This window comes from Mchenga conophoros, linkage group LG4 (assembly GCF_057382185.1).
Source record: "Mchenga conophoros isolate Kocher_MC1m ecotype Shallow Benthic linkage group LG4, M_conophoros_male_GT1.1, whole genome shotgun sequence".
NCBI classification, from domain to species: Eukaryota; Metazoa; Chordata; class Actinopteri; order Cichliformes; family Cichlidae; genus Mchenga; species Mchenga conophoros.
In genome coordinates, this window is record NC_140529.1 from 32,509,983 (window position 1) to 32,526,963 (window position 16,981).

At 40.1% G+C, this 16,981-nt stretch overlaps 1 protein-coding gene across 2 annotated transcripts; it reads right to left on the reverse strand.

Moving 5' to 3' along the window:
- Window positions 1–681: 681 nt before the first annotated feature.
- LOC146576534 (alpha-2,8-sialyltransferase 8F-like) lies at window positions 682–16,000 on the reverse strand. 2 transcript variants are annotated; one of them, XM_085271878.1, is made up of 8 exons: window positions 15,960–16,000; window positions 15,764–15,811; window positions 4,848–4,922; window positions 4,638–4,712; window positions 3,586–3,727; window positions 2,386–2,498; window positions 2,210–2,302; window positions 682–1,720 (listed from the first exon to the last, which is right to left on the reverse strand). In XM_085271878.1, the coding sequence occupies exons 2-8, from the start codon at window positions 15,796–15,798 to the stop codon at window positions 1,243–1,245; spliced, it is 1,011 nt and encodes a 336-aa protein (XP_085128004.1). In that variant the 5' UTR covers window positions 15,799–15,811; window positions 15,960–16,000; the 3' UTR covers window positions 682–1,242. The 2 variants fall into 2 exon arrangements, with proteins under 2 accessions (XP_085128004.1, XP_085128003.1); XM_085271877.1 differs by lacking the exon at window positions 15,960–16,000 and having other exon boundaries at window positions 15,764–15,864.
- Window positions 16,001–16,981: the final 981 nt, after the last annotated feature.

Genomic DNA, 16,981 nt, shown 5'->3' on the forward strand with positions numbered 1-16,981 from the left:
CGTAGTTTCTATTCTCTGTATGTCCTGTACATGTGGCAGAATTGACAATAAAGTTGACTTTGACTTTGACTTTGACTTAAATGGTTGATCGCTCTAAATACCTTGGATTCTGAAATAACTACCCACAAGTGAATGTCAACATATCCACAATTCCGAAATCTTTTGATAAGTATTTATTCACGTTCACTTAATTTTCCCTCTCCTTTCATACTGTTTATGAAACAACAACAGCCATGAACAGTTCCAGTATGACCAGAATACACCTAACCCGCAGTGCCCTGCCAACACACGTATCTGATATCCACATTCCTGTGTTGTTCCTGGATCAAGAGAAAAATGTTGGTCTAGGATCAACATTGCAACAGACAAATCAATGCCAAAACTTTGAGATTTTTGCTGAATTTGAATAAACTTAGAGTGGCGTTGGGCAGAAATACTGTGGGACTGGGCAAAAGTGACAGAAACGGGAGCGAGCAGTAGTGGTCACAAATTCAGTGGCGCTGGGATTTTAAAAATTGTTTTGCAAAGGACCGATAAAAAGATAAATTGACACAAACCATTACCTTTGCCTGCATCATATGTAGAAATAATGTGTAATTTGTACTATACAGAGACTATGGTGTAGCTTATGAAAGCGGCCAGCAAAGTTCTCTATTCAAGTTCATCCATTCCCTTGCAGTCAATTTAGAAAATGGCAGCAGTAAAAGAAGTAGCTGGAAATGCCTAGGAAATGACAGTACTGATCTAGCCAATCACAGTCATTGTAGACTTCATCCACTCAGTGTTTAATTTAATTTCAATGGAGGTGCAGGCTCAGTTACTGAATTATGGCATTGGGTTTCAGGGAGGTTTGAAGTTATGCTGTACATTACCTGTGGTGCAGATTTAACACAGAAGCATGAATCTCACTTAAAATCAGACAAATGTGGTAGTTGTGTGATATGATTTTTGCACTTTTATCAGGCACTATACATTTATCTTCTGCTGGTACCAAAGTACTTTTCATGGTTACATTTTTTAAGATATTGTCAAAATAGTCCTTAGAGTTTTGTTTTCTAAAAATCAAGAGAATGTAATTGAGGTATTTCAGAATACAGGGTGAGAGATATTTGTAATAAAGCACTAAAATGTACAGAGCAATGGCCTTATAAAGGCAAAAAAAGTTACTGGATTCATCCTGAGGCTATAGAGAAGGCATTTGACTCTGTACTTTGCTTCTGTGCTGTTGTCTATCCCTGGGAACTATTTTTTATCTGATTTACAGTCTCCCAGGTGAAGCCTGAGTACCCCTTCAGTGTGCAGCTGCAACAAGTGTTCAAACTCAGCCGGCATTGCGTGAAAAAACGTTTTAACCGGTACATCATCATAGTAGTGGTTAGTCAGGGTATAGAGGTCATATGGGTGGTTACTAAAGGGCCAGAATCCATACAGATGCACATTTTCACACAATTCCAGGGCCATGCTAACCATAATGAATCCAGTGCTGAGCCGCCTTTCTTTCAGGCCTTCAGAGCTCCAGAATTGATCCAGACTGTGGAGGTACTGAGCGTTGGAGAAAACAGGTCGAATAGGGCTTTCAAAGTCCTCTATTGTATATGCAGCCCGCTGACACATAGCAGTATTCCTGCCAAAGGAGAAGGCAGGAAGGAGCAGCAGAGAGTTGCCGTACTTGTGCAGACTCTCCACAAATGGAAGGCGACGTCCAGTCAGCGCACCATACCTGTGCAAAAGAAACAGCTGACTTTGAGCAACAACGCATACATAATGTGAGGTGACAAGTAGGGATAGGAATCGAGAGCTGGTTCTCTAAAAGAACTAGTTCCCAGTGTTTGCCTATCAGTCACATTTGTTGTACTTGTCATCAGCTGTTTTAAGTTCATGTGCCAGAGGAGAAAAAAATAGCGGTGTGACCTACAGTGTAGATTTGGACATTTAATTATTTTTTATTTAATTATTTTTGTTTTTATTGGGAAATACCTCAAATATATACAAAAATTTTAACAACAGCATGCAATTAAGTTGCAGAATGTAATGTCTTTGACATGCTGCTTAGCGGTGACTCAATGTGAAAACAATGAGGACCCAACGAGCCTCAATAAGAGAGTTGATAAGAAATCAAATTGGAAGGTGATTCTGATAATAGAATCAGAATCGTTAAATTCTTATCAGTTCCCTTCCCTAGTGACAAGGAATTATTTCTTTTGCTCACTTTTGGAAAATGATGCTTGGATTTGCTGTCGCAAGGCTAGTTTTGCTGCCAACATCTTTCTCATATCCATTTTCCAAAGGAGGTAAGTTGCACCTGAACAAACAAAAAAGTAGACACAGAAATGGTTAAGTGGAATTTCCACTCTGGATTTGGTCTACATTGGACACTTTTCTCACCTGATAACAAAGTCAGCAGAATCAATCATTTTTCCACAGCCACTGTCAAACAGGATCCCACCATTCCCAACAACCGAACAAGTGTCCCATTGTTTATTTGAGAAAGGATTCTCCTGGAATAGACAGCGAAAGACAAGGCATTATGAAAACACATTTACATTGTTGCTGATTTCACATGTTGAAGGAAAAAGGATTTTAAAAAGACATTTTATTCTAGTTTTATAGTCTGATGCTTTTTATGCTTGCTATTGCTAATGATAGGTCTGTCGTTTTTATAGATTACAACCATGGGAATATTATATCCAAAAGAACAATGATCACAAAAGTGTATATAAATAGTCATAATTATTAGAAATTATTTTAAAAAATGACAAATAACTTTGTTTATTGTGTGGGTTTTTTTCTCTTTTGGAAAAAAAAATGGGCAGCACGGTGGCACGGTGGTTAGCACTGTTGCCGCACAGCAAGAAGGTCCTGAGTTCAATTCCACCATCAGGCCGGGGTCTTTCTGTGTGGAGTTTGCATGTTCTCCCCGTGTTTGCGTGGGTTCTCTCCGGGTACTCCGGCTTCCTCCCACCGTCCAAAGACATGCAGCTTGTGGGGATAGGTTAATTGGATAACTATGTGCTATACAACAAACAAACTGCTGTTTGTGTAAAAATCTGTATATTTTAACCTATTTGAACCGAGAAGGCTGACAGAGAAAGTTCTATTTGCCAAATAAGACTGAAACCAATTAAGTGCAGTGCCACCAATACCCACTACATCATTTAATCGAGAAATTAGAATATTGTGGTCTACTGTGTCAAAGGCAGCAGTTAAATCAAGCAAGACCAGAACATTGTGGTTACCAGAATCAAATGCCAGTAGGATGTCATTAAAAACCCTTAATAATGCAGATTCTGTGCTATGTATTTAGTTATAAATACTATATACACCATATACACATGCAGAACCCAAGAAAATCAATTGAGATAAAAAAAATAAATAAATACTGTTCACACTTTTTCAGGTTAGAACAGCACAAACAAAATTATCTCCAAAAGCTCATTTCAAAAGCAAAAGAGAGTTCAGTTGAAGATACAAAAAAATAGAAAAGTTGCGAAATAATCACTGTGTCAGTCAAATAAAACATAAGAGAACCAATGAAGATATCAAAGAAGCAGCACAAACAGTTTCCATGAATGAAAATGAACCTACCTTCAAAAACAAGTCGAATAAGTCCTTGTTCACCTGAAGAGTCCTCTTTTCCCCACTGTAAACAATATTCGATCCTATAGGAGTATTGTTCTGTGTCACAATGGCGTTGTCAAAGCCATTGCATGCAACTCTCAGATTAGTTCTGTAAAACAACAAACACTCAGTTAACACTGACTGACTTTTTACCAGATGAGTAGGTTCATACACTTCTGATGTTGCTGCATGTTTAACTTATGTTAGTAGTTATTGCCAACAAAAGGAAAGGTCAGTAATCTGTTTCTGAATGTCATGGCAAGGAACAATATTTTTTTCTGTTTATCATGTTCAATGGAAAGATAACACTCGACAGAGAGATAACATGGAAGGACACCTACAGAGAAGGGTGAGCAAACAAAGGGTTATTTGCTCACCTGTTGTTTGATCTTAACTATCCAACACCATCTTATTAAGATAGTTAAGATCCACAGTTAAACAAGGGAAGATGAAAAAAGGAGCAAACAAAACAGTTAGATCCAGTAAAAATAATAGCATAAAAAAGTTAACCCCATATGTTACTAGAATTTTCTCATTTTATTTTCTAGGGTTTAGATTAGTGACTACCACCACTGCGAGTGTTGACTCCAAAAGCTGTAAGCAATAAAGACAAATGCAACTCCTGATAATGTTTTTTCCAGCTCAAAACCTCTCCATTATATACTTATAACATCATTTGTCCATATGGCAAATATCTCTCTGCTCTTTGTTGTGCCATCAGTTTTCTTACAGTTCCTCTGTCCTAAACTCCTTGTGCGTCTTTACTCTTTCTTTCTTGTCTGTAGTTGATTCAGTTCATATAAAAGGTGTATATATATGTATATGTATATATGTATGTATGTATATGTATATATGTATGTATAAACCAGCCCATCATTATCATTTCCCCTCCGGTTGATATACTGGATATCATAGCATTATATCTCATATGCAAGACTAGGCTCCTGTTTGCTGTATGGTAATCTTTTTACATCCAATTCGTATTCTTCATAGAAGAAATATTAAGCATTAGTACTTACCTGAATTTTAAGTAATTTTTCTCGTTCTTCTTCCAGGTTTGATTGTAACGCTGATGTACTTTGTCAATGATTTCCCTGTGACACACACACACACGTCCAAACACAGTCAGCAGATCATACCTGTACAGCTGACATGACTTCATTTTTGATGATGGCATAAACAAAGAGGTTTCTCAGGGAAACAGTGTGACAAATCATGCTTTTTCTCACTTGCAGGGTTTGAAAATTTCTGACAGCTTTGGGGCATGTTTCTTTTGAGGAGGTGGTTGGAAAGGTTCCTCACAACTGCAAAAGAAAATATTTTGTTGACAGATCAGACAGTTGAAAAATGCAGATACTGCAGTTAGATCTGCACAATAGCTAAGATTACATATTACAACAGCATTTTTTTTTTTACTATGGTCGGTTGAGCATGATGTCAAAGTGCTGTTTGAAATTCAACATTGTTGTGCGTTTCTTCATTTTTTCATTTTTTGTTTCGTATGTATTAAAACACGATTCTTTGATCCCCATGATAGAACAGAGAAAACCCGACTCATAGTGTCCAAAATATTTATAATTCTTTTTATTCAATCATCTTCCGGAAGAAAGAGCCCTGCACAGCCCCAAAAGCCAGTTGCAGAAACTCTAACATTAGAATTTAAAAACGTCTCACATATAGGTGTTATTTTGGTACTTTACACGTCACACAGTTTTGATACAAACACTCCTTATATGGTACAAGTTCCTCTTTTCTGTCTGGCTTCCTGTATTTATTAATATACTTGTATAGCTCTACACTAACTTCCTGTTTTTCAGTCTGGCTGAGCACTTAGTTTATGAGTCAAAAGTGGCCTTGCTTTACAAACCTTCATTATTAAAGTACATAAAACAATATAATAAGAAAATAAGCACTAAGGATATATTAATTACATGACAGTTCTCCCCCTTTTCGTGTTTCCTAAGAAACACGACATAATTTCTAATTTATCCCATTAAGTTTACTTGCATGTTAAAAAGCTAAAATATAACAAAAGAGATTATGCTAAACAAAACGAAACCTTTGAATTGCCCAACCCTGTCTGTCCCCTCAAAGGGTTGTATGTTTTCAATGTTTCCTTATTATTTTGTCATAATTACTTCTATCCACAACAAATAAATCAAGCTCTAAGACAGCACCTGTGAAATGTGAAATATCCTAAATCTACTTCCTACACCCCCTTTTTACCCAGAATCCCAATTTAAACCCACTTCTGACTTCCCTCAGTGCTCACTGTAAACTCCAAAAAGATACAATTAGCTTTTTCTGGTAAAAGGTCCTAGATTATTTTGTCAATCTTTGGAAAACATCCTCTATAGAGTTAACCCGTTTCATCTTTAAAACTTAGTCCTGGTTTCTTCGCCCCCTTTAACAGGTAGCGCATATCCGGACTGAACACTGTGTTTGGGCAATTTACATAACATAGAAATCCTACAAACTATTCAATCTACACAACAAATTGTCTGAAACTGGGCGATTCTCTCTGCTCTGTGCTTCTTTTGAGTCCCCCTTTCTCTGGTTGGTTCCGTTCGGTCTGGGGCTTCCAGGATTCTCGCCACCCCTGTGGTTGCTGTGGTCCTGAAATCTTCTCCTGTAAAGGATAGAAAACAAAACGCCTCTCTCTGCTACACCTCAATAACCTACTGTGTTCATCTATTGTTCCCTTAATTATTCAAAGTTGGTTCAAAATATCATGTTCTGGGCTCTATCCTTTATATTAACTTTACTTAATCTTTACTTAATCTTAATTTACTTACTCTCAATGTTCTTTATGTGTGTTAGCAACACTTTTAATTTTATTAAACACACCCAGAGTAAGATATACACCATCACCATATCAGCATAAAAACAGACAGAGACGTTCCTCTTTCTGTCACATTCTTCCATACATGGCAATTTGTTTCACCTCCCTTATGATTCCTTGGGACTTACAATTTCTTGACTCTTCTAGGCAGCTCAAATGCAGTTAGAAGCTAAATGAATTCCAGGCCCTCCGCCTGGCCTAAGTTTAAATCATTTGTGTTTGTAAGCATGTATGCGGTTTAACCTTCTATTGCTCCAAGTCACTTACACAATAGATCGTCGGGTCATCGCTCCAAACGAAGCTTAAGACCTTGAATAGACTGAGCAACAACTCTTTCATGAGCACGATCTGCAATGTGTGTATACAATGATTATAGCTGCACCTTTAATAAAAGTTTTAGTCTGATGTCAGTAGCTTTAAAAAACATTGTAATGCAATGTTAAAGCCTATATTGCAGCAGTAAAATATTTTCTTTATTCCCAGGTTTATCCTTCCCTCTCTTGACCTTTCAAAAAGAAATGTCACCGCACTTTGTGTCGTGTCACTCCTCGGCCCATTCGGTCCATCAATGGCATCATGGCCACCGGAACTACCGCTCCGGGGTCCACTGCCCTCGTTATTACCTTTTCCAGCAGTCCTCTGGCACAAGGAATGAGACAACAACCGCAGGTGACCAGTATCCCTAAAAAAAAAAGCGGCAGTAGAAAACATTGCAGACACGAAAATCCCCTTCCATTTCCCAAACACGGAGGTCATCCAGCTGTCCAGCGGATTGTCGATTCCCGAGTGTTCATGCATGGTTTTAGACAGAGTTTTCAGCCCCTCCAGAACTCGGGTTACTGAGCCATCTGGAGCAGTATTGTTTGGGATGAAGGTACAACACGTCTCCCTCTAGTACCAGCTCTTTTAATAATTTACTTTTTTAAAGGGAAAAAACCATGGTCACTTGGACAAGTCTTTGTTATTCTATAACTGCATTTTTATATGAAAAGTCTAGCGATCCCCTATTTGACTCATAAATATTACTTGGGTTGTAATTATTTTCCTCTATCAAATTTAATTTACTGCTACAGTGGCCTGCTTTTGTTAATAGTAATATGAGTAACATCCAACATTTTCTCCCCTTTAACATTTGGTATTTCCCCACTATATAATGTACTACCATAATCTATACACCCAGTCAATAAAACAGAATTTTCTCAAAGCAAACATCAGCAACCCAAAATCAGCAGCCCCAGAATTAAGTCTTCCGCTCCTCCTGCTCATGGCAAAACAAAACAAAACAAAGCAAAGCGAAGCAAAGCATCCCCTTTCTCTTGCCAGCGTGGTGAATTGTTTGTCAACATTTATTCATCCCACCCTTGGTCCAGTCTTTATCTCAGTGTCCAGTCAGTCCAACCTTTAGTCCACAGCTTCAGTCCAGTCACAGTCCATTCACACACATTCACTCAGATATTGCTGATAGTGGAGACTCCGCGCAAATAATCAGATTCTCCACCCTCAGCAACATGAGCTCATTCATTTGTTTTATTTTGTTTGGTTTTTTTGTTTTTTAGGAAAAGAGTTCTTTATGCTCTTGGACTGGATTGACTCGCTGCAATCCTTTTAGACAGGGACTTACAACCTGATCAGGTCCCCACAGGTAGCCTTTTCCTCGGCCCATTGTAATCTGGAAAAGCTCCCCTTAAATTTATTCTCCCGAAAATATTTACAGCGCTGTTAATTCAATCTTTCAGGCCTGCTTAGAACAAAAATGAGAAAAAGAGAGCTGATTATTAGCTCATCAAAGCACAAAACATAATCACCTGACAGGATTTCTCTTAAGTGCACTATTACAATTTTAAAGGGCCCAGTTCTAACCATGTCCATGATTAATAAAACTCCCTCTATTAAAATAAGAAAACAACCCCTCTGGCACAAGGAATGAGACAACAACCGCAGGTGACCAGTATCCCTAAATCAACCGACAGAATCAACCCATCACTAAAACAACAACCCCAAAAAATCTTAATCACAGCAAAGTTTTGCTTACTAATTTAACCATATGTTGGCCTCAGGTTCTTCAGCGTCCTGACAGTCTGAGGTCAACTGACATAATTTCACCTGCTAAATACATAGATAATCTTGTTAAAAGCCACACAGTTTTGCACACCATTGATATTCTCATTAAGCCCTTTCTAAAGACGTTATAACAATCTATCATCACTAAATACTAAATTTCCTTTCCAAATTTGGACTACTGCACTTAGTCACAGACCTGACCACTTTATTTAATTATCCTGTATGTTACCAAGCCATTCTTCTCACACAGTCACAGTGTGTCTTTCAGTGCAAGCTTCACTCATCCAGTCAGACAGGAAACCCAAGTTCTCCTTTTTCATTTCCCGTCCCCAGTCATTCAACTAATTTGCATACTGAGTCAAATCTCAAGAAGTTGCGTCCGCTCCACCACAACCACCCACACATGCAGGGCCTTGGAGTAGGGGTTTCTCTTTAACTGCCATGTGAGAGCTCGCTTATCAGGTTTAGTGACACATGGCACTGTAAATAATTCAACCAGAAACTTGGCCTGAACATTTCCAGTGATCTTAACCTATAACTTTCTTCCAACTTCTGCTGGTTGAATTATTTACAGCGCCATGTGTCAATAAACCTGACAAGCGAGCTCTCACATGGCAGTTAAAGAGAAACAGTTGAGAATGCAGGACAAAGCGGAAAGAGAACTGCCTGGTATTGGACTGTTGGAATGCTGTTATTTAATGTGGGAAATCAAAATTTGGGTTAGCAAACCTGGGAAAAAGAAAACTGACTGCTTAAGTGGGAAAATTGTGAAGGAGTCTGAAACACTGCAAAAAGAAACATATACAAAATCACACACACAAACAGAAAATGTATTAACCTTACTAACACTTACAAATACAAGAGAGCTCATGAAGATTAGACAGCATCTTGAGCATGTGAGTCTGTTTATCATATTGTCCAAGTCGCTTAGTGTAATGAAAAGTGATGCAAAGACCAGTGGACTAATAGCAAAGTAGTTAGAAAATGATCCAATTATAGCAGAGAAATGTGTAGGAAAGGCAGCTTTGAGAACATGCCCTGGTGGATCTGCAGCTCCACTGCACAGACATTGATTAAACCTGATTAATAACACACACACATGGAATGAAAATCAGCTTGCTATCTTTCATTAGTGTTAAAATAGTGTGAAGTTAACACACTTAAAGCCTGAAGTTGAGGAATAACTCAGGGAAGTTCCACGACAATAGAGTGATTTTTGTGAAAAGGAAAAAGTGATTAAAGCTTAAGCGCATTACCACCATGCCACTGCAGTCCAGATTACTCTCACAGATGGATGTGCTAATCTGACAAACTAATAAAGGTCTTCAAAAGGCGAGGAGGACAAATAGGAAGAAGACTGCAGAACATTCTGGAGCCCTCGGCCCAGGTAAGAAAAAAATTAATTTGTGCATACACTTTAGAGAAAATAATAATTTTAACAAAATGCTGCTTGTCACTCTATGCCAGGAGTATGTTGAAAATCACCTGGTGGGGGAGATGGTCACATCTTGCAGGAGCTTTCCTCTCTTCAGGAACTCTCTCTGCAGGAGGGGGAGATACAGGAGAGGTGGAGGAAGATCTCAGCCTGGGCGTTTACTGTCTTATGTAGTCTGGAAGATGAGTGGATGGTGGGGTGGGTGCAGTTTTCTCTGTGGTGGGGTTGGGTGGACTGTCCCGGGCTCTGTGGGGCCGGGAGGCGCTGCTGCACTGGGCCCCGGTCTGGATGGGCCTGGGCCCCCCTTCCCTGGCGGGTCGCGGAGTGTGGGAGTGCCTACTGGGGTCAGCGGGGGAGCTGGCCCCAGGGAGGGGTTACCTGCCCCTCCCTTCCTTCCCTCCCCATCTCCAGCTGCCTCCCTCTTCCCGCTCCTCCACAACCACCCACACATGCAGGGCCTTGGAGTGGGGGTATGTCACCAGGGTGCAGAGGAGGCTACCCCCCCCTCTGTCCCCTTCTGGCTGCCTCTGCCTCAATTTTATCCCACAACTTAGACATTCACATTATTCACACTCTCATTACACATACATATAGGATCTTGGGGGTGGGCACAATCACGGAGTCCAAAGTACCATCAGGGTGTATACCTCACCCCTGGCGTCGTTGCCCACCTCTCAATTTTAAATACACTTAGACATTGAGGGCTATCAGGAGGGACTATGCGCTTACCTGCTGCTCCTTGGCAGGTAGCTCCATGCCCTCCTGGGTTTTAATTGCACCTTAGAACACACATGCATCAACACTACAATGAGCGGGTGGAGGGAGGTTTGGAGTCTTCTCCCACCCCCCATTCTCTGCGGCCTGCTGGAGCGGGAGGGCTAGGTGGAGTTGGCCGTCCGACTGCGGTCTGGAGTGTGGGGCCTCCCTGCTGCTACGGAGTCGGGGTGGTCTACCTCTCCCCACTGCAGGGAAAAGGGTAACACCACCTGGGTCTGGGTGCAGTTCCCCCCTCCAGGGGCAAGGGTACCTAGACCCGGTTTGTAGAGTACGCTTGGGGAGTGTGATCGTGTGTACAGCGTCTCTTTATGTCTGTCTCCACGTTGGTTGAGTGTGGAGTGAGTGCATTTGAGAGCATGAGGGGGGGAATGGATGTTTGTGTCTGTGTGTGCCTGTATGTCTGTGTCTATATGTCAGGTTGGGTATCAGACGCCACCTCTCTGGGGACACCTCAGGCCCTCCAAGGTTTGGAGGCCTATCTCCACCTACCACCACTTCCCCTGCCGGTTGCGGACTCCCTCAGGTGTCGGTGCGTTGGTGGTTCTTTGTGTCTGGGGGTGGGCGTCCAGGTACACACCGGCTCACTCCTTGGCGGCCGCTTATCGGGGCCTGGAGCCTGGGGCTCGCTCGGGCCCCTTCGGGGGTGGGGTGCCCCCGGCCTCTCGGCCTGGGGCTCGGTCACTCAGGCACAGCTGGCGGCCGGCGGAGCTCACGGGCGCGTCACTGCAACTCCCCCTGGCTTCTGCTCCACGGCTGCTGAGTGAGCCCTCATCTGGGACTCTCCTCAGCTCTTTCTGGGACAGTGGCGCGGCTGTCCCTCTGTTGGTCTTCCTTGGTCTCTTGTGTTCTGGGGGCCTCTGGATGTCTGGAGTTTTGATCTCCTCCATACCTGCTTCACACCCTGGAGGACGGGGCTGTGGCCCCCCCACACTCCCTAGCAGATCGTTACATGGAGAAACCTTTGGAATACAAGCGCGCTGATCCACACAGGTATGCACACGGGTGTTCACTGCTCGTAGACCCAAATTACACCTTTCTTGGCTGCTACCTCGAAGCACATCTGTCCTGCGTGCTGCACAACAACATTGAATATTTAGTATTTACTGCTGTTTACACTTAGCTAGATTAATGCGATGGTGTTGTGTTTAGTATGTTGCTTTGTTTTTTGTTTTTTTTGTCTTTTTTTGCTTGTTTTCTATTCTTCTCTCAACAGGTGATCCAGGAGATTTTTATTTTTTTTCTCCCCCCCTTTCTCACTGTCCCTCTCCCCTTCTGTTTTTCCTTTCCTTCCTCTTTCTTTCTCCCTTTCCTATCTCTCACTCATGTCTGTCCCGTCTGTAACATCTGAAAATAAAATATAATAAATAATAAAAACAAAGATCGACCAAATGGACCAATACAGCAATGCCACAATGATCCATTTGGCAAAGTAAATCCATTGGGTATCCTTGTTGGTCTTCAGACAACAATTCTGATGGCTAAAGAACCAAATGGGACAGGCGAAAAAAAAAGAAAAAAAAAAAAGAAAAAAAAAAAAAAAGAAAATCACCTGGGATTTTCACAATTTACCCTGGGTGCTTTTTCTTTTACCTGTGTTAGAACTATGTGTGGAGTTCATAGTTGAACACCTCTCTATGCTCTGACAGTATTCTGCTTCTTTGCATGGAGATTTCACTTCATGCATTACCTTTTTAAGCATTCTGAGGACTCAAATCACATGCTGTAATGAATCCATTTTTGTTCACCTAATGTGTTAATGTTAACATTTTTTGGAATAGTGACACAGATTGAAATAAGATTTGGTATAATGTTCTTTGACCAGTGTTCTGTTTAATTAAATTTTGGAATTCTGCATTTTCTAGGCCACAGATGAAGCCATTATCCAACGATCTAATAAGGAAACAACCATGGGAATTTACATCATAAAGTCAAGAGATGCCAATGGCAGCCCTGAGGACATCGGGATAGTCCTTGAAGGCCAGAGAGTCTGGCAGGATTTGGATAACTATACCCTAGCAGCTGCAATGCTGTTTGGACTAATGTACACTTTGAACCTCACCTACCCACTGGAAAAGTATACCTTCGAGGTATTATAGAAACTGGTTATGGAGCTCAAACAGAACAGCCTTTCAAAGAAGGCCCAGGTTTTCAGGACCAGACTGTATGATTGAACAGTTTTCCAGTTATGATGTGGGAACAACATGTTTACCTCTTTGAATATGTACCATCCTTTCTTTTAAGCCAGCACTGGTAAAGTTGCAGTACATAGTGAAACTTATTTTTCTGGCACTTTTCAACTTGGGGCCTTTATTACTGCAGTTTTCACTTTTCAAGCCATTGCTCTTTTAAAAAAAAAAAAAATCTAACTTTGAATGTCCATTTTTCTCAATGGAAATGGTGCCTTGCACCAATTTCACCAGTTTGCAATTTTTTTCCCAAGGTGCACCACTACAAACAGATTGCATCGTGTAGTATTAGTGGTTGTGATGTTTAGTGATAGAAGCAAGCCAATACTAATCAGTTTAGGTCTCTTGGTTGTGTGCCTGTGGGTTATAATGTTATTTTAAGTCTCTTCTTTGTGTCACTTTAATAGTTACACCCCTGTTGCCATATTACCTTATGGCTCTTACATTTAAAAAACCATTTTTTACATAAGCGCGATGTCATAAGGCCCCACAATGTTGAATTCAGGTTACAGCAGATAACTTTGAGGAATGTTGTGGAATGTTTTTCAAGAGATGCATTGTACAAATATGACTCATGTATATTTTGGAAGCCTGAATTGAAAGTCCATTGTTACAACTGTGTAGTATTTTCAAAAATACAGGTCATTGTTCAAAAATGTTTTGCTTATTTCTTTGATTGAGAGAAAGTGTACAGTACATACAGTAAGATCAGCCTTAATTTAGTTTTATTTATTGAACACTCAATTATATATTAGATTATATATTATATATTAGAAATTTGTTATAAAATAAAATAAGCTTACCATAAAATAATCTTGTCAATATAACACATAGTAGTCCAATACAATTAACACAAAAAGTTCATGTCTGATAAACAAGTGGTTTCTATAAATATTTGACCGGAATGAAAAACATAACAACAACATAAAAAAGTCATGTTCGTGTTACCGGAAAAATGTCTGCAGGTATAACATAAAAAGCTAAGGTTAACCAAATATAACTTAATTTCGTGCAACCGCTTACAATAATTTTTTTATGTTTATCCCACTGATTATTTTTTTCAGTGTAGGTCGGGCCCTTGTTCGCATGGTACTCTCAACAACTAAGTGATACACCTATCTTTTGTCTTCCTATGGAATCACAACAATTAAATGATACCCGCGGTGGGCTTTTGCAATCCTGAACAATTTCAAACAATTAACCGGCTGTTGAAAAGACGGAGCGGGTCTGTGCGACTGGTTTTAGAAGTATCACTGCAGCGTTTATTTTCTAAAGGGCTGAATGTTATTTGTATGGAAGCCCGTTTCCGCCACTAAAAAAAAAAAAAAAAGGATCCATAACTCAAAATTTCGAGTTATTATCTCGAAATTTCGACATATTAACTCAAAATTTTGAGAAAAGCAACTTGAAATTTCGAGTTAGCGCTGCCAATCAGTAATCTACGTGAATGACGTCATTTCCATGTTACCCGGAAGCTGAAGCCCTCAGCTACAAATGCTACAGCTAAGCTACCGGTATTACATCCAGTCGTGAATGCACAGATTGCTGAGTGTTTTCAGCCTGGCTTCACAAATGATGAAATCCCTGTGTTATTAGCTGAATCACATGGTGTTACTATCAGCAAACATACTTTAATTTGTTGGGATCCGTTTTTGAGTGCGCGGTCCTGCGCCATATGCTTCCGGGTAACAAGAAAGCGACCTCGAAATTTCGAGAAAATAACTCGAAATTTCGAGAAAATAACTCGAAATTTCGAGTTATGGATACTAGCTTCTTTATTTTTTAGTGGCGGAAACGGGCTTCCATATATTTGCGACCATCTGTTGTGTTAAAAACTATTCTGAAACCATGAAACCCCTTACGGAAGAAATTCCCGTTTGATCCATTTTTAAATAAATAAAATGCTTGCATCACTGCATGCTGTGACATCAGAATCACAAAATGAGTGTGATTAAAACACAATTAGTTTGAAAGAGCGATACTGGCTGCTTTGGGGGGAAAGGTGACATCGTGTTCAATGTGTTTTAGAAGTAGCCCAATAGCGTTTATTTTCTAAAGGGCTGAATGTTATTTGTGACCATTTACTGTGTTAAAAAACTAGCTGGCTCTGTCTCTCTCATAGTTCAACATTCCGAAATCCCGATTTTTAAATAAAATGATCGCATCAACCCGTGAACAAAAACCCCAGTAGATGCGTAAAAACTAGTTAGATTAAAAACTAGTGGTTTGATTAAATGAAACGCTTGTGAACAGGCTGACATTGCCCATTCAGAAGAAATTCCCATTTGTGCCGTTTTTAAAATAAAATGCTTGCATCGCTGCATGCTGAGACATTGTCAGAATCACAAAATTAGTGTGATTAAAACACTGTTACCAACACTTTTGACTAGATGTAAATAAAAAGCATTCCAGCTTTGTTAATGCGCACTGTGAAGCAAAACGGCTTCCACCCCTCCATACAAAAACAAAGAATTGCTCTTAAGAACACATATGTCTGCATAACTGAATGTTGAGGCACGCAAAAGCCATAAAATAGTTTAATTAAAAACCCTATGGTTTGTTTAAATTAAAACCCAGTTAAAAACACATAAACTCATATAACCTCTCTGACGCCCTGTGTGTTTCCACACATGAACTCGCGTACCCAGAGCACACCTGAACGCACACACGCACGAAACCATCAAACAGGTTGCCAACCTTTTGCCATCGTTTTACTACTAACACTGAAGAAGCGCTTTACTTTTGACACTTTAATTAATTTAATGATACTATGTTTATTATAATACTTCTTCAAGAGCCTCTTTAGTTTTTGCTCTTTGAGCACAAAGGTAGTTATGTACTTACTTGCTGTCCAACATGTACCAGATAAGGGTGGTCATCACGGTCCCCAAACTGAGGAAAGTGAACATGAAAGACAAGAAAGACTTCATACGATGTCCTCTCATACCTCTCCCCTCCTGTTAGTCTTACACTTCAGTCTGTCCAAATTTTCTCTCCCCCTCTTCTTCCTTCTCCCGCTTTTACCTTTCACAAAACTCACTTTTTTTTTATCTGCCCTATTCCAGTTGCTTAGGTTTTCAGTTTTTTCCCACTCCTACTCAGATTGCTCTACCTCAAGCATTACATGCCAGCTCAATGAAGACTATGAATCCCATTATGAACCCTAGCCTGTTTGGCGCCCTGGGCGAACACTCCCTCCCCAATGAGAACAGGACAAATCAACAATTGACAATGACTAATTAATACTAAAATCTGTAGCATATTGTATTGTTTGGAGTTTAGTCTGTTACTGTTGCTAGTTTTACCATTTCTTCTTGGATCGACTGTAACCCACATAATTTCCTTAGGGATTAATAAAGTATTCTGATTCTGATTGTTTCAGGATACATGAGCTGCCATTATCCAATCACACATCTGCTTACCTGTATCTTTTGCTCGTTTCTCCTTCTCCTCTTTTCTATTTTTTTCTAAACAGAGCACCTGATGGCTTTGAACTTTTCTTGTCCATCTTCCATTGATTTTCATTTTGCACTCCAATATGAACACCCATCTCTCAACCCGAGGATCACCACAACATAACCTAACAGACCTACACCTTAGTTCACAGGTTCACTTTGTCTAGGGTGCATTTCTGAGATTTCACACAACCCAGGATTCAAATCATGAATACATAATGGTCTTGGATTTACAACATTATAAATGAAATGTGCTCTATTTGGAAGCAGCCGGCCTTTTCGACGGCTTGTGTGAGACTTTAAATCATCAAACTGTAAATTTTAAATTGTTATTGATCCCTTTACCTCTAGTCCTAAAGCGTATATTTATTTTCTTACTCTTCTTATATATATTGTTTGTTTACTTGCACTGCTGTAACTGGAGCCTCGTCGTCTCGTCTCTCTATATATTGGATTGTATGTAGCGGAGATGACAATAAAGTTTACTTTGACTTCGGCAGCAAGCAGGCGCACCGAGGGCTCTAGCGCTCACTTTTCGCGTATAGAATTTCGAAAAAACATCAGTGCAAATTATAAGTCTGTATTATAATGTCTGGTGTTTTCGTGT

Coding starts and splice junctions, on each gene's coding strand:
- LOC146576534 (XM_085271877.1), bottom strand. CDS start 15,864: ATGAGAGGACATCGTATGAAGTCTTTCTTGTCTTTCATGTTCACTTTC. Junction 2,499..3,585: donor TATTCGACTTGTTTTTGAAG/GTAGGTTCATTT, acceptor TGTCTATTCCAG/GAGAATCCTTTCTCAAATAA. Junction 1,721..2,209: donor CCAAGCATCATTTTCCAAAA/GTGAGCAAAAGA, acceptor TCTTTTGCACAG/GTATGGTGCGCTGACTGGAC.